This window comes from Macrosteles quadrilineatus, unplaced genomic scaffold (assembly GCF_028750875.1).
Source record: "Macrosteles quadrilineatus isolate MER2022 unplaced genomic scaffold, UCM_ALF_1.0 Scaffold_3__2_contigs__length_128488019, whole genome shotgun sequence".
NCBI classification, from domain to species: Eukaryota; Metazoa; Arthropoda; class Insecta; order Hemiptera; family Cicadellidae; genus Macrosteles; species Macrosteles quadrilineatus.
In genome coordinates, this window is record NW_026542596.1 from 41,837,939 (window position 1) to 41,860,868 (window position 22,930).

At 35.4% G+C, this 22,930-nt stretch overlaps 1 protein-coding gene across 1 annotated transcript; it reads left to right on the forward strand.

Annotated features, from left to right (window-relative positions):
- The first annotated feature begins 2,340 nt into the window (after window positions 1-2,340).
- On the forward strand, window positions 2,341-16,351 carry LOC128988731 (venom protease-like). Its single transcript, XM_054410324.1, has 7 exons — window positions 2,341-2,548; window positions 6,497-6,593; window positions 9,605-9,767; window positions 10,722-10,927; window positions 11,644-11,846; window positions 13,868-13,925; window positions 15,775-16,351. The coding sequence occupies exons 1-7, from the start codon at window positions 2,480-2,482 to the stop codon at window positions 16,161-16,163; spliced, it is 1,185 nt and encodes a 394-aa protein (XP_054266299.1). The 5' UTR covers window positions 2,341-2,479; the 3' UTR covers window positions 16,164-16,351.
- The last annotated feature ends 6,579 nt before the right edge of the window (window positions 16,352-22,930 follow it).

Genomic DNA, 22,930 nt, shown 5'->3' on the forward strand with positions numbered 1-22,930 from the left:
GACAGGAAAAAATCTATGGTTTTGATATAAAAGAGGTTTATTTTACGAGGGAAAATGGGTACATGTTTGTATTAGAGGTGGTTCGAGATGAATGAATGCAACAATGGACATTTACATATGGTCATGTGATGAGAATTACAGATAGACTGTGGGGAACAAAGACATTTATAATAATAGAAAAACACAAAGATAACTTGTCTGAACATTTGTATTTGGATTGTTCCTCACAACTCGATTAACGACTTTGGGTTTTTGTATCTAAATTTTTGTATTTGGATTGTTCCTTGAAACTGAATTACTAACTGTATTTGTCCTAAGTATGCTATATGGATTGTTCCTTTTAAAACTGCATTATTAACTGTATTTTTTTATAAATTTATTTTAATTGTTGCTACAAACTATATTGTTCTTTACAACTATCTGTTTTTGTATGTTGGTCAGTCTTCTGTAACTGAATTTGATAAACGGTAACGTTTGCCGTATTGTGTCTGTCTGTCTGTTTGTCTGCCTGTCTGTCAGTCTGTCTGTCTGTAATATATATATATCTCGAAATCCAGCGGGAAGATTTTGAATAAATTTAGGAATTAGGCAATTATAGCCCTAAAAACGTGATTGGTGACAGTTACTACCTCAAAAAATTCGTACTTCGCTACACAACTCATTTTAAACCTTAAAGATTTAACATAGGCCTTATGGGTTGCTAAGTAACTATATTGGTTGAAGAAAATAACAAGGAAAAAGTAAACAAAAGAATTGTAACTACACACAAGTGTTTATATCAAGCCATCCACAGTATACTCTAGCAAAAGCAAATAATTACAAAATACAGTAAAAAGGGAAAACATGAGTTGTAACTATTGAGCAAAGATTGAGATTAAACTGAAGATTACTCGATATAGGGAAAAATAGTTCCGATCAAATACTGATTATTTTACTTAGCCCTCTTCCCCCAAAACTTTAGCCCTGAAGTACTGATGCATTCCAAGTAAACTAATTACATCTGTTTTTCGTAAATTATAAAGTGTTTATTCACAATATTTTTTTGTTTTAACTATTAAAACCAATTAACTACAACCGAGCAAGGCTCGGCTCCCCTTTACTTTTCATAAACACGTGGAATTTTATTGCTACATTCAAACAGTCATTAAGAGTGACTTAATGTGGAGGATTCGTAAACGTATTAATCAGTTCTCCATGACTATTAATGCTCGTGCAAATACAGTATTTCTATTTTGGAACTAAATACGTTTGCCATTACACGAAATATCTTTGTATAAAATTCGTCTTCTTATACAACATGCATTTATAGTAATACAAATTAGTAATAATCTTTATCTAAATAGTATTTGTATCACTAGAATGTATCCTTGGAGTCAAGTCCCATTCTTTAGTTTTTTTGTCGAATCGTAATCTAATCACCCAGAGTAATTTAAAACTGAAGTTAATCAAAGGGAGGTATTGACGTCATGCATTTTATATAAACTCATCTGCCAACTGGGCCTAGGGAGCTGAACCGTAGATATTACTGTCGTGCTGGTGAATTCATGACACTTTATTGTCTTAGCTTGCTTTTCAGCCAGTAATATCTCCTGAAATATTATTATTCAGGGTAGTTCGACAGTAGGTCGAGTGTACATTGCAGAAATTGAGTTTTAGAAGTAAAATATGAATAGGCCTACAGATTGAAATATGCATATAGCTGTAAAGTATGCATATAGCTGTGAAAAATTCATTTAGCTATGGAGTTCGCATATAATTGTGAAGTATGCAATTGGGTGAGAAATATTAGTAAAGCTGTAAGGTATGCATATAGCTGTGCGATATGCAAAGTTATGGAGCATGCATACATTAGCGTGAGGTATGCATATAGATTAACATAAAAGTACTTATGATGCTTGCCTCCTTAGTTGTCCTCCTTCATATTGATTAGAACGTTACTAGTTCGATACTGAGAAAATTCTGTGATAATTGGGCTTTAAGGAAATTTACTTGGATGAGGAAACAGCTCAGTTGCAAAGTTAGATGTTGGATTATCGAGAGCCTATTGAAGAGGGAAACACCAATTTCTTTGGTTGCTCACAAAATTCAGAAAGGGTTTACATCTTGAAAAAAAAACCCTAGGAACACCAGCTCAAATATACCGACCCAATTAAACAGTCTGCTATAGGTCACAATTGGTGTAAAACACTTCCAGCCTACTCAATACTCATACAGCATTGCTAATCACCTCCACAATGATTCCCCCTAGTGCAAGTCCCTGTATCATCCGACAGTAAACCGGCTCCTCTAGCGACGCCTACTCCGTTATTCGGTTACTCTATGGCGGTTTCTCCTCCGAGTCGGTCTTACTCTGTGGAGGTTTCTCCTCACAGTGTTACTCTGTGTCAGTGTCAGTGTTGTGGCGGTCACTAACGACTCTAGTGCTAACGATGACTGATAACAGAGCTATCACGATGTCTCCTCGGTCAGTGTCTTCGTGATGATGTCCCCCAGGATCTCCCCGCTACCGCTCCTCCTGCTCACGGTCCTGCTGCTGTCCTCCGTCCTGGTGAGTCATGTGGGATGGATTAGGGAACATTGGGAAATTTTTCATAGTGGTTATTTGAGTTGTGTATAAATTTAATGGCTCTGGAGGCGTCGTTATAATTTTTATAAGTGGGTTTTGATAGTGTAGTATGCGCCACGAATGAACAGAAACGGTACGGATCATAAACATAAACATTTTTCGTTACTGGCCCGAATCATATACTAATAACATTAACATAAGTTTTGACGATTTTTGACATAAACGTAAAATTTGATGTAATTTTGGGGAGGTATAAAACAAAAATAAACTTATTAAAAATTGTATTGCTGTCAATTTTTGACTTTGGTAATGTATACAAAATTTTTAATCGTCCAAATGTAAAGACCCTAAACTACTATAGAATGGAGTTCATTATACTATGGAGTTAGCTCCTGGATCCCAGCAAAGTTAAACTAATATTTAAGTATTTAATTTGGAAATTGGAAGTTAAATTCTTATGGTGTCATAAACTTTAAAGCCTGTTTTGAAGTGTGTATGATGTTTATGAAGTCTACTCATCTATCTATATAAATAAAATTAGAGTTGTATCTGTACATTGCTCAGAATCATAAACTTTTAGGTTATTTTTACGTTTTATACATTAAAGAGACCGAAACAAGTCTCATCTAAATTTCTGTCTGTCTGTCTGTCTGTCTTCCTGTCTGTCACGGCCCATGAGCCATTTTACGCGGCCTTCTCCTGAAAAACGAGAGTACCTATCAAGTTCCAAATCATTTTAATGTATTCACTGGATTGGCGGGATTGTCTTTAGCCATTAAAATATGGCGTCACAGCTTTGTAAATAAAATGACGGACGTTTAAAAACCCAATTTTGTGTGACATTTTGTACAGTTTTCCCACTGTTTATTACATATTCATCTATGAAATAACGAACAGCTGTTCGAATCAAGATTATTTCTTCTAGCTGTGCGATTTATTTACATTGAATGTTGTTTACAAATACCGCAACCATTTCCGATCACGTTTTGAAAGCAAATCCAAACCAAGTGAGATTAAAAACTTTTTCCTTACATAACGGGTTTAATTAATCGCAAGTGCATAATTTGTAGGGTATCCGTAAATGTAAATAGAGATTCTTTGTGTATAAAATTGTTCTTGAGTTTTGATAACCGGGAAAAAGACCTTGAATCAGTGTTGTATAAGTTATGGCTGGGAAACTTACATTTTTTAAATGAGCGTTTTCAGTCGAGACTCGGCACAAGACCGACGCGCGTCTGTCCATAGTAAAAATAAAAGTAGGCATACCGTGTATTTATGTTTTATTCGTCATGTGTATAAGTGTACAGTTCGTGTATGTGTTTCAAAAACTCCAAGACGCACCTAATGGGGAAGCTCAAGACCTTATATTAGGACTGATGATGGCGATTTAGTTTTGCCGAAATGCATTTCCTGTAATAGGATACATTAGGATCGACCGGTGGACACAGGTAGTTTAACCTTTTATTGATTTTCATACCGATCCGAAACAACAACAAACAATATAAAATGAAGTTATCTATGTATAATAGTTTGGCCAGCATATCTGAAAATATGCAAACCAATTGCTGTTTTTATAAATGAAGGTTTCAACTGAATACTAAAAGATCCCCGTGCGTAGAACGGGTACACAGCTAGTTATATATAAAAAAGGCAGTCAGGTTTTTGTCGGCAGAACTCCTCCGTGGTTTCTCAACCGTTTTCGTTAGCTTATGGCTCATTGTAAAGATCTCATTGAATAAGGCCTTACTTGTTGAAAAAGTCCCATCGGCTTTGCCCCAGTGGCATTTAAAGTTTCCATGTTATCATTATTTGTTTGTTTACATTATGATCAGCTGATCAACAAACATTTTAAGTTGCAATTCAAGGAAACCTAGGTGCTACACACATTTACTGACTTAGTTTAAATTAGGCGCATATAAATTATAATGGAAAAGGCGAGAAAGCCTGGGCAATTTTATATTTCATTAAATAAAAAAACTGAATTGACACAGTTACTTTATTTCTTGAGCAGTCATTGAAAGAACCGATTTGGAAACTATGGATAGTGGAAACATAGAAAAGTTATAGAACGTCACCAAGTAGAAGAAATAGAGATAATGTTTTATTCCGAATTTTATTATTGTCATTAGCCTAGATAATGTAGAACACAACATTGGTTCCTACAAACGGGAATGAGAATGTTAGTCGAAGTGCTATCATTTTTGGAAGGAAACATGTATAGTGGGGACTTTGTGATCATTGCAAAGGAAACCCCTCTAATCTAAGGTGAAATAAAACTGGGACTTAAAGGACATTTATCTCAGTTTCCATAAACATTAAGTGATTTTAGAATAATAGGACTACATCCAAGAAGCCTTTACTAAAGTTGTCATTGAATGGTTTCAACTACTTTAAAAAAACAATCTGAGTTATTAGTTTTAAAATAACTCCTGAAATACAAGTGCTCGATTTTAAGCAACAGTTACACTAGTTCGATTTAAATAATAATGACACAATTTTATGTAATAATACAGCTGGTGTGTTTTTTTACTTATTTGTTTCATCCGCGATTCAATAGTTATTTGTGTAACTAGTGGGCAAAGTGGCACTTTGCTGCACACGAGAGCAATGTTTACGCACGATCCGCAGGCGAGTGCGGAATGATCTCGAGTGCAGCAAAGGCCTTTTGCACTCGTGTTACACATTATATTTTTCCTACAGTCACTATAAAGCATATAAATAATTGGTCTTTCAAATACTATACAACACGTTTTTAGGTTCAGCTGGCAACACAAATAGGTGCCCTAGAGAAAGTAGTACCCGCGGTCCGTTTCACTCCGCTATTTTTCCTCGGCAAGAAATGTGCTCCGCGTTTTGAGAATATAGTTCCGTATGTTTTTGTAATTTGAAGTAGTTTTAGTGCCTAAAAAAATGTTGATCTTGTTTATTAAGATCGTAGGAATGTTTAAAAGAAAAGTTCAGAAATACCGAAACTATAAACACGAAATGACAGGTTGAATCGTAGTTATAATAGTCAATCAGCTGCTCATAGTATTATTATCTTTAAGTGTTGCCAACCTATTTCCAAGCGTACACGGATTACGTGCATAATAGAACCACGCTGTTTTGTGTTGTTTCGTTGGAATCCTGATGTGCGGCAAAGTATAAACCGAATGACAAAGTATAAACCGTATGGCAAAGTATAAATATGCAGCAATTAGCAGCATTCTGTACTATAAACAATACAAGGAAGCCAACTTTGTCGGGTGACTGTAGGAAAAATCCATTTTACATATATTTACAATATTGTCACGATTACTTCATCATAACATTATTTCCTCACGTTAATGTCACAATATCTATCTTCTATCTATCTATATTTTTAACTCCGTAAGCGAAAATTGGTCCCAACGAAATATCTCAGGCTAGAAAAAAAGGTGGCATGGCTGTTGAGGATATATTCTAAAGCTGAAGATCCAAGGACGGTGGGAAAAATATCAGAAGTGTCCAAAATTACCCCTGCTCTACCCCGCAGGCCGTCATAGATCCAGTCATTTTTTAATGAAAATACTGATACAGTGTTTCTATAAGCTGTTTTAAATATACCGACTGTTGTAAACATTGCGTTTTTCTTTCTTTTTTTTTGAATAATAATGCAGAGTTGAAATTTATCGTGTTAGGGGAAGACCACGACAACGAAGGACATTAGTTATGAATGGTGCACAGCATAGGGTAATGGTTGAGGTCAAATTACAACGGAGGTGAAGGGCAGAAATTGGAGCTATGGACCCCTAGTCGTCAACGTCACAATATTGGCACAATCTTTTTCCCGATGACGTAACGGCACGTGGTTACTGAGTAGCTTTTTAATACAAGAATATTGTTTAGAAGACTCATAGTTTTCTGTTGTGTTTATATTAATGTTTGGTGTTGTTATTTTTCCCTGTGTAGGGAGATGCCGACGATCGGGAGGAAAGGAGATTCCTCCAGAACCTTTTCAACAGAAGACCAACCCCTGTCGAGCGGGAGGATAGATCCTGTAGTTGTAGTGAGTAGAACATCTTATATTAACATAAGAGCACATGATTTGTTAGTATTTAAAATCAATCCATTCCAAACCAAACACAAATTGAAATCTATATACTGTATTTAATACGCTAGGCATATTTTTGTCATAATTGTTTTGGAGCGGTGGTGCTACCGATCACCATGTCCAAGGTGTCGTTAGAAAGGTCATAGCAGTTTTGTCATCAAGCAAAACACTTTGGAATTCCATCAGGGCTCTGCCCCAGTGGCCTTCAAAATTCCCATGTTATTCTTAGGGAGAAAATGTTTGTTTACATTTGAACAGATGAATACTTTGAAATTGACACTAATATTTGAAATAGCTGGTTATTCTAAAATTGGAGACATGTGATATAAAGGATTTTACCTACGACCGTTTTTTAAAGTGGCCATTTCAGTTCAGTTCTTAGAATTGAAAAGTTTCACTTAACAGCTGTTTACTTTCATATCAGCATAGTTTAATTTCATATCAGCATGGTTTTTCTCATATCAACACGGGTAACGGACCAATGAGGTTCAAGGATTGAGAGAAAAGAAGTACAATTGTAATACTTCGAACGTCAACTAATCAGCTGATCAGCTGATCAGTTGACAATTTTAATTGTTGATCCGGCTTGTTCCTGTTGATACTCGCGTATTCTTAACCTAAGTTGGTGGAAGTTAAATGAAGGTTGATTTTAAAATATCAGTTAGTGAAAGTGATGTTGACGAGATAGAAATGAGAGCACAAACCGTTTGTGCTAATCTTTTGCCACCAAAATCAAAACAAAGGTACCATATGCAATTACATACCAGCAATTCATTAAATGAACGAAACAAAATAAGGTTAAATTGATAAATGAAAATGTTCTTCTGGTTTATTTTGAAAACCTCTTAACCACTTTTTCACCCAACTCGTTGTGGACCACATATTCGATGCTGAGATCTAACTGTAAATTAACTGTTTCACTATATTATTCAGTTGTCCAAAAATATATGCAATATTTCCCTAATTGTACCTGATACAGTATTTATGGTAACAATGCTGCTAGCACAACCCATTGCCTGAAAAAGTAACGTATTATTTAACAAAGTTTTACAAACACGTAATTACATTAAATCAGCTGATTATACAATAAGTCGTTGCATCACTTTCAGTGACAATGACAATAAACGAAAACATAACCTCTCTAGGAAGTTATGAGTAGTGATTGTTAGTAATAAAAAACCAGATTTTTAGTAATTAAAAAACGGTCGTAGGTAAAGTAGTGTACGCAACTCGCGTTAATAGTCTTTACGACACTCGTAGAAGTTTTTAAGGCACTCGCCAAGGCTCGTGCCTTAAATTTTCTACTCGTGTCGTAAAGACTAACTTAACGCAATCGTTGCGTAAACTACTATATTAGATTAGAAATTATGACTGTTATTTGTTTTAAAATAACGCCTATAATACTTAGCAATTGCTCGAATTCGAGCAACAGGTACACTAGTAATTGTTTATTTCATTACTGGGCGTAAAATTACTCTTTTCGATGCGAGCTTTTTTCGACCGAAGTCCTGGTTGGTAAATGAACGAGGATTGAAAAGACACTTTTCGTCCGTGTAATGAATTCTATTTTTCGTCATTTTGCAACATTATTTACAAAGTTAGAAAACTCAGTTAGAGAACAAAAATACTTGTCATGTGAAGATAACATCTCAAATAGACTTCCAGCATATCATGCATTCATTAAAATCTGTTTATAGTTATACCATAGTTATACCTATTACAGTATAATCAGGGGTTTAGGTAAATTGTTTTCAATTTTGCCAATGCAAATAAGCAGCTGTTTATTAATTCATTCGATAATTTCGTCTATTACGATTGTCTTACTGTATATTATACTATCGATATGTCGATATGTCGAACTATTGACAATAATGCAACAGTGAGCTACCGAATAAATCAATCGATGAATAATCCTGATACATGCGATTGCTTACAGTCAAAATTTACAACTGTTTACAACAGCTGGCTTTCACTCCCGCAACACATGTATTAAAACAGCTGTTTTGCTGCAGTATAACAAAAAAACGTTAGGGCAACATTGTGAATAATTTGGGGATAACATCACAAACACAAGGAAGTGAATTCTACTAGTAGACATATTAGCTAACGTGCAACATGTGGGCTCACTCAAATTAATCAGATTTTAACGTAACCGATCAAATTAGTTAAGGTTCTGTGGGTAATTATGATTGAAAGCAAGAGTAAGGGTGATTCATCACTTAAAATCTGTTCTTTGTTTCAGTTTTTGTTTATTTGAATACTTCCTTGAATGTCATTATGTTGAACAAACTGAATAAGAATTTTAAGTACAGTTTCAAATTTTGTATTTTTGTCGTATAAATAAATATGTATTGCAATTGATTTCTTGGCATAACCGTACCAGTTTAACGGCAATAAAACTAAGATACTTAATGAATTTAACTTAATGAATGAACTTAAAACATTACAAAAGCCTGTATAACTGATGGTGTTAATTTATGTTACGTGTTTATGCCCATACGTGTATTCATTGTTTAAAGTGTATGCCTATTTGGTAATGTAGGTTTACATAAATAAATAACTGTCTATAGCTGATCCACATAGGTGGTATTATAATATATGTATACTGAGCTTAGTACCCAAAAGTGTACTACTGGCTGGGTAGCTGAGCGTTTATAGTGCTCACCTCACAACCAAAAGGCCGCCGGTTCGATCATGAGAAAAGTCAGTAGCTTTTAATGATTCGGAACTGGACCCAGCTTTGCCTGATCATTGGGCTTCAAATAAATTAGCCTGACTAACGACAGAGCTAAGCTTAGTCAGTAACAAAGCTACACAGATCATCTCATTCTACACTCATCCTCCACTCATATTCCGAGTAAAATACGCATCTAGGTGGCGTTCTCATCTCAACTAATTGATAACTGATAGTTCAAATGAATGTCTAGACTTTTCAAACCAAACCTGACCGTAAAACGATTTTGCAGCTTGCGGGGAGAGGAACGATGCCACGAGGATTGTCGGAGGGAAGCCCGCCGGCGCCAACGAGTTCCCCTGGATAGTCCGGCTCTCCTACTTCAACCGCTTCTACTGCGCTGGCATGCTGATAAACGACCGCTACGTGCTGACGGCAGCCCACTGTGTCAAGGGGTAATCTACAGTCAGCTGATCACTTGGTGGCATGTCTGGGTAGAACTGTAATCAAGTCTGTGTAGTAGAGTAGTTACCAAGCAGACTCTTGGACTCCTCTTCGGAATCTTAGACAATTTGATTACTGATTCCCTCACTGTGGAGAGTAGTTGGACCACTAAGTTAATTTGTGGATTGAAAATCCTCTTATAGATTTGTCTCATCTTATTGAGACAATCATCAAGTTTAAACTATGATGGAACCTATCTGAACCTCCGTCTACTTGGGGACTGACCAAAGTTTAAGGCCCAGGCCAGTCCCAGGCAAGATGGAGGATTAGGAGACAATATCCATCATCCAGACTATAGGAGGTCTTTGAGATGTGACTAAGCCATTGAACTTGCAAACATGCTGGCCAAAATTTATTATACTTGCCATCAACCCATCTTTGGGGCAAGTAACAATTTGACGAATTGTACTTTTTTCAAACGCAGCTTAATGAATTGTAACTTTCTCCAAAAATAAATTGCTGCAATTATTTCAAATCATTGGACAGTATTTTGTCAGGGAAACTCTACTAAATGTATGTATATCCCTAACACTTCTACATTATTAGAGACTTTTGTTTAGGAAACGAGCTGTTGCCTCATCCGAAGAGTAATGTGAGATAAAATGGCTAAAACAAAGACAGGACAGTGCTAACTAAGCAGAAGCTCAGTCTCACCTTATCTTATCTATAAATTTATATTTGTTTCAAAAAATTATGATTGAAAATATTACAAAATTATAGTACCTATACATATTTTACATAGTAATCCCTACTAGCTGAAAACAGGGACGTTTTAAGGTTGCAAACAATAAAGTAGAATCTGATTTTTACGTTCATTTTAACTATGGTCAAAGTGACGTTCGGCGAGCACTAGTATTATGTCAATAGCTTCAATATGAAATCTAACTTGCGATCTTATTGAGCAGGTTCATGTGGTTCATGATCAAAGTGACGTTTGGAGAGCACGACCGTTGTGACAAGAGTCTCAAGCCAGAGTCTAGATTTGTCCTGCGGGCCATCACAGGAGACTTCAGCTACCTCAACTTTGATAACGACATCGCGATCTTGCGTCTCAACGACCGTGTGCCGATGACAGAGACCATCCGACCCATCTGTCTGCCGAAGAATCCTGGTAAATATGATTGTCAACACAGTATCTAGTTGTTGCACGTACCAAATGTCTTCAGGGTTGAAAGTAGGCTAGATTAAAATATTATACTGTCTTGTGTATGCTGTCTTTGATCGTTTTAAGCTTTGACTGGTCTTAGTGAGTAAAAATAAAATTGTACTAAAGGCACTCATCCTACACTTATCTTCCTAAAACTAAAATTATTGCGCCTCAGTTAAAAGAATATTAAGAACTAGGCTTATATTTTTTTCGTGGTTGCTTCTAAGGCATCGTATAGAGTTTTAATTGTTTTAGTTAGTATAGCTCATGAAGTTTACCAAACCACTTTCACACTATTCGTGGTTACAGACAAAAGGTCATGGTAAGATCCTGAAAAAGCTTAGTAGGTGATCGTTCTAAACTGGGCCCCAACTGTCCATAGCTAAAGAAACAGCTTCTCGATGTAGTTGGTATATAATATTATTAAGATATTATAAAGTTAGTGAAAAGATTCCCTAACTCCATTATACTCTAATCTTGCATTTATATAGCACTAAAATACGCATCTATAGTTTGGTCAAATAACGAAGGCGGATGGGGATGGGGCCTACCTGCAGTCGATTTGTATTTATTGGCCACAAGTATGCCTCATGTCTGACCGCCTTCGTTATAATTAACTATAAAGGGTGTTTCTGCCACAAAACCAAATTATAAGGACTACGAATTTTTCTTGGCCTCAGAGAACCTTTACGTGGGCAAGAAAGCCATCGCCTCGGGCTGGGGAACGCTCAAGGAGGATGGCAAGCCAGCGTGTATCCTACAAGAGGTGGAGGTGCCTGTAATGAGCAACATGGACTGCAAGAAGACAAACTACAGTGAGAAGATCATCTCTGACAACATGCTGTGTGCTGGATATCCAGAGGGCCTCAGGGATTCTTGTCAGGTCTGTGATGTCATTTTTTATATTATTTTTGCAGTCTTTGTTGTACTTTTGTTCTTCCTTCATGGCACAGGATGCTTTTGTCCAGAACCGTTTTCATGCACTACTTCATGCTATGCTTCACTATACTTTGTGTTTCCTGGAGAGCGAGCACGGGGCTACAGAACCCGTGGTCTCGGGTTCAAATCTCACCAAACCCCAATGGATTTTATCCGTGTGATAATTGCTCGCCCTTAAGGACTTTCTTGAAGTAATGTGTAGAATAGTTCCGGACTAGAACTTAGCGTCCTAGGATGTAAAGGTAACGTTAAGGAAAGAAAATATTTCATGTATTCTAAATGGATATCATAAATCTTTATCATAAATCATAGATCTTTATTGGTCATTAAATAACATAGTTACAATAGACCCGTCATCAAAATAAGTGGCCAAAAAGGGCCATAGATTCTACTTACTTACTTACTACTTAAAAGGTCGCCGGTTCAATCCTGAGGAAAGTCAGTAGCTTTTTGATGGTTCGAAACTGGACCCAGCTGTTCCTGATCATTGGGCTTTAAATAAATGATCCTGGCTAATGAAACAGCTGATCTTAGTCAGTAACAAAGCTACACAGATCATCTCACACCATTCTACACTCATCCTTCACTCATATTTGGGTTAAAATACGCACCTAAGTGGCGTCCCCATCTTATTGATTGATTATTGATTGATTATTGATTACTTACTTACTATATCGACAAACCTGCAGTTGGAAATAATTAATGAATGGAGAAATGTAATAGTTACTACACAAGTCATTTTTTCTGGCATAATGAATGATTGAGTACGCACCAATTGTATAAGGTGGTAAGTTATTAATTGAATTTCGTGATACTTACCGCTTGGTGATATAAATTATCTGTTGACACCAATGTAATTTCTACCTTCAGTGATTCATAAAGAATTGTGTATATAAATGAAGGTTGAGGGCTGCAATTTGTGATCTGTTTACATAACCCGGCTTTGAAATGTAGTTAAAATAAAAATTTGGTCAAATTAAGGGTATTTAATATTTAAAGATGCTTGTCTAAAACTCAGTGCCATAAAATTTTTTAGGCATTGTAACATTTAATTCAATTAAATGGTTAAAAATATTCAAGACTATATGGAAATTTCCAATGTGTATACCAAATTAAATATATGATTGGTAACACATTCATCAAATTTATATTGGCTTAGTTTGTAGGAAACCACCTAAAGCTTGGATTTGAATGTAATATTGACACAATTTTGTTCCAACTTTTCTTCAGCATCAGAACATGATTTCACACATCTCGTGCATGTATGAGCACTTCTATTGTTTAGCAAAATAATCACGGCAAAACGTCAAAAGAATCAGTGTTGTTGGTCAATGAACTCGCTGACACACAAACATACACACGCGACCGCACCACTTCCACCGTGGAACCTGTCAGGAATGATAATCAAGGAGGCCGGTCGTGTCAGTTTATGCCCACATTGGCGCTGCCTTCATAATTTTGTCGTAGGTACTATTCAGGGTGCTATTCAGTGGAGGTACCAGATGGGGGTGGTTGGGGGAGGGATCATGTCCCGGAATATCAGTAGGGACAGCCGATCTCAATACGGTTTAATATGTTCCATTTAAATAATACAACCATGAATTTGTTTAATAATGGCACAATTTGTCAAAATTGCACTCATAAATAATAAATAATTGCACTGCATAAATGTTGAAACTCACTTAAGATGCGTGTGCAATTTAATATTGTATTTTGATGCTAAGAACTGGGAGTAGAAAAACTATTTTAATACCAAAAGAAGAACCTTAGTTTAACTCTTCTGTATTTTGATTCTACATACATACGGTAATAATACTGTTTAGTAGTAAACTAAACTGCAAATTATTATCGCTTATCATTAACAAAATGGTATAAAAATATCTGAACAGATATGATTGTTTTTGCCATGTTTTCTTGAGGACCTGTAAGTATCTGTGTTGTAAAAACCATCAAACCTGATTTCAGGGAGACAGCGGTGGCCCACTCATCAGGGAGAAAGAAGACAAGCGGTACGAACTTATAGGTCAGTTGACTTATAGTCAATTTATTTTATATTTCATCTTACCCCACTATGGTTGATCACAAATGTACTAGTCGACTAGCAGAATACCCGTTCTTCATACGGGGCTGGCGTATAAAAGTATAAAATGCTTATTGCAGTTATACTCGTGCTTTGCGTTTGCAATGGGGGGAGGATAAGGTTTGAGAAAATTTGGTTCTTAATATTTACGGTATGCTATAGTATTACACATCTACCATAGACATACTGTTCTACCACTGCACCTAAACAAACAAATTTTTTTAAACATACTCACAATATCACAATTTATTTATTAAATTAAAAACATAAAGATAACTTTAAACAATCCTACTTTAACCGTTCTCATCGTGTATCACAGATTTTTACTTCTAATTAGCTGCTTACTTCAAATTAGCTGTTATCATAACTAGCTGTTACCCACGGGCTTCACCGTTTTTCTAGTGGGGCCTTGCTTCAACCCGTTTGACTTCATAAGTATTAATAAAACAAAACTATTGATTGGTTAAGTTAAGCTGAAATAAACTAACCATAATACAGTAATACAAACAAATAATCACACCTGATTTTAATAAGGCAATAAATTGAATGAATAACATACAAATAAGTACAGCTGAGGTATTTTTAACATTAGGTACATGGAAAGTTCCCTTTAGAAAGGAATTACGACCTTAAAGGGCAATTTATGAAACAATGGATAGTTTTGCGCAGGGATGTGACTTGTAGTTTTCTCAAAAGTTCATGGGTACTTTGGGATTTATACATACTAGCTGTTACCCCACGGGCTTCACCCCTGTTTAACTTCATAAGTATTAATAAAACTATTGATTGGTTAAGTTAAGCTGATATAAACAAAACTACAGAATACGGTAATACAAACAAATAAGTAAACCTGTTTTTAATACGGTAATAAATTGAAAGAATAACATACAAGTACAGCTGAGGTATTTTTATCATAGGTATATGGAAAGTTCCCTTTGGAAAGCAATTACGACCTGAAAGGGCAATTTATATTATATTATTCGTCATGACAAACATTTTAAGTATATGGTTTATGGGGGTGTGACTTGTAGTTTTCTCAAAAGTTCATGGGTACTTTGGGCTTTATATATGGATACGGATTGCAAAAAAATAATAGTGCTGCACCCTGTTGGAAATCCTTAAATTGCTATTTAATGCTATTGAATATCACCATGGAGAAAAAGAATGAAATATTCTTTTTGTCTATGATATCACAGAACCAACTTAGATTAGGTTAGATGGGATCCAGAGCCACTGGGGCTGAGCCTGAAAGGATTTTTGAGATAAGAATATGCATATATGCTATTTGGGAATGTTAGCTATAATCATGCCAAATTTCAGCCCAATCCGACCAGTAGTTAATGTGTGATTGCACTTCAAACAAACAAACACACAAACTTTCACATTTATAATATTAGTATGAAGTATGAATAACTTACAATCTTCAAAAAACTACAATTATTAGAAGTAATTTTTTTATTCCACACAAACTACTCAACATTTACTGTAATCGGTTTCTATAATTTTTCGCGTATTGACTGAAACAGATCCGCATGAGTCGTATTTTTTTTAGTCTTCTTCGGCTTCCCCTTCGGCCATCTTAGGCTCCCTCGCCTTAGTCACCAATTATTGTTGTACATACGTTAGCTAATTTAGCACAATTCGTCTTCTTTCACGAACAAAAGTTGGCTTGGTTCGTCCAACCCAATTACATCCAACTGGGTAACTAACGTTACACGCCATCACTGCATCGCCCTAAAACTTAGACGTATTGTGTCATTGTATAACTAACGACCTTTCTTCGTACTTCCAGGAGTAGTGTCCTGGGGAAACGGGTGTGCCAGACCAGGATTCCCTGGTATTTACACCAGGGTAACCCGCTTCCTGGACTGGATAAGGAGCAACACGGCGGGAGGCTGCTGGTGCGAGGACCCCTCGGACAAGGAAGGGACCTCTGGAAGTAACCAGCAGCCAGGGACCTCCGGGAGTTCTCAGGAATCAGGAACATCTGGGAGTTCTCAGGAATCAGGAGCTTCCGGGAGTGACCTGGCATCGCCGTTACAGGAGGTCGTGGTAGTAAACCCAGAAGAATCAGAAACATCATCCACAGTCAAACCTACCGAAGAAACTGTAGATAAGAACCCTCAGACTATGACTGAGAAACCGAGCAAAACTGAAGCCCAAAAAGGACCTACTAGATAGCAAAGAGACCATTTCTATTCAAGTTACATGAACCGATTGACCAAATAAGCTGACAAATTCGATATGCAAACAGGCCAAGTAAAGTATAAAGGTCAGTTCGAGCTTATTTTTACAAGATCCAACAATAAAAAAAAAATGTGTCTTTCATTAACTTACATGATAAAACCTTCCTGTTAAATCAGAGAACATACGAGCACTAACCAAAATAGTAATGGTTGTACCCAATAAAATTATTTATTGTAAATACTGTACAAACTATTTTACCTAACCCATTCATTACCTTTCTATTTATTCACTGTTTTTAAGACGATCAGATTTCTTTCTAGCTAGAAAGAAAAAATACTAAAATAGTTATGTGAAATTAATTTAATAAAAATAACTGGGCCATGTGTTCTTACCCAAATGTCTGAGTATGGTACCTATTTTCCATTTTAGCTTCTCTTCAACAAAAGTACGAATGCACACTTTACAAACATTACAGAGAAGATCCATTTATAGTGCTGGGGCTGCGGCGTTGCCACTTTTGTCTCGCCTCGGCCTTGTATTGGAGGAGGCTACAATTTGGTAAAAGGTCTGGTTTGAGAAGCCTTGTATTTTTTCTAAGTAGTCGTTTAGTGATAAGTCAGTGAAAGCTTGAAGTTTTGTTTTGATTATTAAGACACTTCTAGTAATCAATACATTATACTGATGAGTTCAAGGACCTCAGATATCCAGTAGCTTGCGTCACCAACATATTAGACAATCTGCAGCTTTTTGATTGCAAAACATGACAGTCAATTTTACTGTAATTTTATTAATATTTAGGACTCGATTTGTATTTAAATTATACATCTACTTCAAAAATATACTTTTTACCACACTAAGATGTTTTAGCCGTGTTACAAACGTCAATTGTAGGCTGAAAGCTGCGTATTGCTGACCATGTAAGCTGTCATCGTAATTTGAGGATCAAGCAGGTTTTTGCGGCCCTAGGGCCGAAAATCATCTGTTCGCTTGTTTACTTATATATATAGACATCTTTATTGATTTTTCCCTCAAAGGGTAATTCAAATAAATGACATTTTCCAATTACAGTTATTCATGAAAAAAGGTTGGTAAATTCACTAATAAAAAGTAAATAAATATATATTTATCTTATTTACTGAATTAATGTATATTTAATACACAAGCTGTATCCATGAGCATTGTAATTGACTGTTTTTATTGTCACATGGTTGAGTTAAAGCTATGATATTTTGTTAAACTAAGTACAGTTTAGTATTGTTTCCACAACCAATGTTCGTCTACTTTCTTCTACTCCAGATTCAACGAAACACAATGTTGCCCTCTGAAACGCTGATGGTATCAGCGGGATGACGTCAACGTTAGATCAGCAAGGCTAGGTCTGTTCGGAAATGTTGAAGATATTCAAACCCAACTCACGTACTATGGCATCAACTTCTCACCAATCCGCTAAACTTAATTAAACCTCAAAAATATTCATCTGTATTTGAACGTATTACTTTCTAAATCAACTATATGAGTCTACGATTATGAGTCTAGGTAGTATATGAAGTACCTGTGAATAAATTTAAAATAAATTTAAAAAATAAGAGGAAAATTAACTATCTATCCTAACAAAAATAACCAAAACTAATTTTCTTTACAAAATGAGAATTTTCAAACAGTTGTTAATTGAGTTTCATAGAAATTATCTACAAATAAAGAACTGAAAAGAATGAATTGATGAATAAAATACACTTTTATCCTTCTGAAATAAACATAATCTATATAGTTATATAAATTGTTCAATGATATTAATTAAATATTTACAAAATATTTTAGGAATACCAATAAATTGGCATTGATAAATTGGTGGTCCAAAAATACATATTTTTATATTTCGGAGTTGTAATTGCGCTGAGAAGTTCGCAAACTAAATAAAAGAATATCGTTCAAACCCGGACTATCATCCAACTATGTAAAAAAAATTCAAAATATGGCAAAATATAAAATAAAAATTCTATATGCATACTAGCAAAACAATCTTTGTCATAACTGTATGATAAAATTACTAACCTTTTTAGATGACTTAATGTAATTTAACGTTGCATTAAGTGCCTAAAAACCTTGGCACTATATTGATATGGGTTGGATCAGTTGGCTTCTTCCGGCCTCAAACATTCCCCAAATTTGGCTAAAAATCCACACCCATTTACAAATTTAATGCGTAACCAGGAACATATTATAACAATATTTTTTTATACTGAGAATAACATGTAAATTTAAATCTGCCACATGTTCAAAACAATTGAAAACTTTTACTTTCTCCCCCTATACCATGTATATGGAAAAAGTATTGTTTCGTCCAAATTTTCGAGTTTCGGTTTTGAGTAGATATATCCGTTTACCCCCCCCCCCCCCACACACACACCTGTAGTCCGATTTTCATGAAATTTGGTATGAAGGTCCATGGTACCTCCGGACTATTTTTCGATTTGTTTCCTAATTTTGATTTTTAATGGGGATTTTCCCATAAAAACCCATAAATTAACAGAAAAATCTAATTTCCTCGAAAATGGCCCAAAAGAATGTTGACGAAACATTGGTGTGTTATGGTCCTTTACATTTTGAGCAAAATTGTATAACCCCCATTGCTGAAAAAATTACGGTTTAAAATTGTACCTAACTTATGTTATTTCCCATACAAACCCCCATGAAATAACTGAAAATCGGATTTTTCAAAACGGCCGGTTTTGGTTGAAATTAGAATGTTGTCTATCCATCTATTACTATTATAAAGAAGAGTTGGTGTCTGCCTGTCTGTGTGTCTGAGTGTTTGTATCAGCTAATCTAAAAAAACTACTGAACCAATTGGGCTCAAATTGGACAAAAATAAAGCTACACCTCCGAGGATACATATAGAGCTATTCCCACTTCGATATTGCCTAGGACTCTGCCCCGCGGGCTTTCAAAGTTCTGAGGTGAGAGTTTTAAATGTAAATACTGATTTGTCACCATGGTAACAAAGAACAAACCCACAAATGTAAACAAGCAGAACTTACTGTCAAATTAATTTTGATTTCACACTTCCACACAGCTGGTTCAAACATATTAAATACTGGACGAATATTAAAACAAAACTGTATGTATCATCATATGAATAAAATAATTATGTCACTCGCCCGAATGTAAACACTATTTAACATTATTTACATGGAGCTGTCAAACCATATGATAATGCCATTTCATTAGTATAGGATTCTTTCAGTTACTTCATTTGTTAATGTTTATGATCCATACTGGATCCGTTCTAAATTTGTGAAATCCTGTAATAATATTTTACAGGGAATAATTCATTGTAAAATAAATCATTCTTGGATATAGGAAATAATTGAGATTCTATAATCGTTGCTGTCTACGCTCTTATCCTGATTTTTGTGAGAACTATTTTTTAGTTATATTTTTGTGCGAACAGTAATGTCAACCCCCTGCATCAAACCTGCAGACTATGCGAATTTCCATTTGCCTGATTATAATTTTACTAAAATATTTTGTAAAATTACACTACACTACAGACAGGTTTGGAACTATTGTAATAGCTTTTTTAACAATACAGACCATTTAACATGTTATTTTACTATACCTTAAAATCTAGCATTGATTTTGTATCCAAAACCAGACTATGACCAAGTAAAGTAATACGGTTCAATTTCGTTTATAAATTGAATGGTAGGAGGGAACCCATTTTTATGACATTCATTTTTAAGGCATTTTAAGATTTTCATAGAACCAACACTCTCTCTTTTGCATACTGACCCCGTTGCAAGGCACGGGTATAGCTGCTAGTGATCCCTATATTTTAAAAAAAATTGTGCAAACCCCATTGCCTTAAAAAATTACAGTTCAAATGTTCAAAGATTATTGCAGCTTTTGTGATTTTTTCCAATAAAATATTATAGTTACTCCCACCGCTTGATAAAGGTTTTTGACAGGCTTATGGGAGAAAGTATGTGTCACAATGCTGATACACCGTTTATTTTACTAGGATTATGCCACTTACATGGACTAGTGTTGTGTGGTTATATACATCACGGACACTACATACTCCCCGTGTTTAATCAGCGCACGCGTGTTTTAGCCCCGCGTGGTCGTATAAGCTCTCATCCACTCAGACATCACGTATTATTGTTTATTTGATAAACAATACATGTCCGATATAGCACTATACACGCTCCATGTGACACATTGTTTTAAGCCAATCTTTACTCAGCAGATACGATGTTTGTGTTTTTTCTAAAGGTTCCTTTTGACAAATTTATGTTTAACGCGTAAGTTTGTTTATGGATAAAACAAAACACTTTCTTGGTAGATTTCTCATTCCTATAGATCAGCTGAAGACAATTTATATTGTTAGTTCTGTACGGTGCACTGTAGGGGTCGTGTTTCGTTTACAATTTGTTTCTTGTTAATTCAGTAAGTAAAACTTTGTTTTACAAAAAAAAAAATTATCTAACCATAAACAATAACTCATTCCTTAGTTATATAACGAAACCGTAGAGCACAAATTATAAAATTTATCATAAAATTATAGTAACACAATTTCGTTGTGACTAGCGATCAGTGTCACCGGACATGAACTAGACACGAAAACGAGCTTCAAAATTTAAAACAGCTACAAATCTTCTCATGCAGTAAGGGATTTCTCTGTAAAATCCCTTTTTCACCCAACTTAATCGATTTTTACGATTGAAGTGTTATTGTAAAGCTTATAATATAGTGGAGTGACGAATGGTAACCAAAAGGGTCGCTTTCTTTACGTCCTCGTCCCCCTAGTGTTCGGATTTATGTTGAGTCCAAGTTCAAAGATCCAGTTATGCTGACCAACATTCTTGGTAACGGGCTTCAATGTAAATTGTAATTTAACAGCTGATCCTTCAGTTGGATTGTAGACAAGAGACGAAACAATTTATGAAAATAAATGTTTCATACTGCAGCAAAAACAGCAGGTTTTAATGCATGCGTTGCGGGATCCTAGGGACCAAAAATCAGCTGTTGTCAACTGAGTTGTAAATTTCGATTGTTAACAATCACATGTATCAAAAATATGTATTGATTGTTTAATCGATTTTAGCTTATTGTTGCCTTATTGTAATAGTAGTTTACGCAACGATTGCGTTAAGTTAGTCTTTACGACACGAGTAGAAAATTTAAAGCACGAGCCTTGGCGAGTGTCTTAATAACTTCTACGAGTGCCGTAAAGACTATTAACGCGAGTTGTGTACACTACTTTACCTACGACAGTTTTTTTAATTACTAACAATCTGGTTTTTAATTACTAACAATCACTACTCATAACTTCTTAGAGAGGTTATGTTTTCGTTTATTGTCAATGCCACTGAAAGTGATGCAACGACTTATTGTATAATCAGCTGATTTCATGTAATTACTGTACGTGTTTGTAAAACTTCATTAAATAATACGTTACCTTTTTCAGGGAATAGGTTCTGCTAGCAGCATTCTTACCATAAATACTGTATAAGGTACAATTAGGGAAATATTGATTTTTTGTGCTCTCATTTCCATCTCGTCAGCTTCACTTTCACTAACTGACATTTTTAAATCAGTTTAATCTACCTCCTTTAACTTCAACCAACTTAGGTTAAGAATACGCGAGTATCGACAGGAACAAGTCGGATCAACAATTAAAATTGTCAACTGATCAGCTGATCAGCTGATTAGTTGTAGTTCGAAACGGTTCGAAACATTACAATTTTACTTCTTTTCTCTCAATACTTGAACCTCATTGGTCTGTTACCCGTGTTGTAATGAGAAAAACTATGCTGTTATGAAACGAAACTATGCTGTTATGAAAGTAAACAGCTAAACAGCTGTTAAGTGCAACTTTTCAATTCTAAGAACTGAACTGAAATGGATACTTTAAAAAACGGTCGTAGGTAAAAAGTTTTACCTACGACCGTTTTTTAAAGTAGCCATTTCAGTCCAGTTCTTAGAATTGAAAAGTTTCACTTTACAGCTGTTTACTTTCATATCCGCATAGTTTCATTTCATATCCGCATAGTTTTCTCATATCCACACAGGTAATGGACCAATGAGGAACAAGTATTGAGAGAAAAGAATTAAAATTTTAATGCTTCGAACGTCAACTAATCAGCTGATCAGCTGATCAGTTGACCAATTTAATTGTTGATCCGACTTGTTCATGTTGATACTCGCGTATTCTTAATTAAGTTGGTGGAAGTCCAAAAATAAATGAAATATCTGCCAAATTGTACCTGATACAATATTATTTATGGTAAGAATGCTGCTAGCAATGTAATATTTAACTAAGTTTAACAAACACGTAATTACAGGAAATCAGCTGATTATACAACAAGTCGTTGCATCACTTTCAGTGGCAATGACAATACACGAAAACATAACCTCTCTAAAAAGTTATCATTAGTGATTGTTAGTAATTAAATCCAGATTGATAGTAGTTAAAAAACGGTCGTAGGTAAAGTAGTGTACGCAACTCGCGTTAATAGTCTTTACGACACTCGTAGAAGTTTTTAAGGCACTCGCCAAGGCTCGTGCCTTAAATTTTCTACTCGTGTCGTAAAGACTCACTTAACGCAATCGTTGCGTAAACTACTATTCCAACCACGCTTAACTGAAAGGATAACTTGTTGTCAACTAGAGGAATTGGGGACTTCGGGCTCAAAGCAGCGATATCATGGGTTCAGATCCTGGTACCAGCCACTACTTATAGGCACTGTTATCGCACT

Excerpts from the sequence above, each read along its gene's own strand:
- LOC128988731 (XM_054410324.1), top strand. The coding sequence starts at position 2,480 with ATGATGTCCCCCAGGATCTCCCCGCTACCGCTCCTCCTGCTCACGGTC. Across the intron at positions 2,549-6,496 it reads TGCTGCTGTCCTCCGTCCTG|GGAGATGCCGACGATCGGGA; the intron begins GTGAGTCATGTG and ends TTCCCTGTGTAG. Across the intron at positions 13,926-15,774 it reads CAAGCGGTACGAACTTATAG|GAGTAGTGTCCTGGGGAAAC; the intron begins GTCAGTTGACTT and ends TCGTACTTCCAG.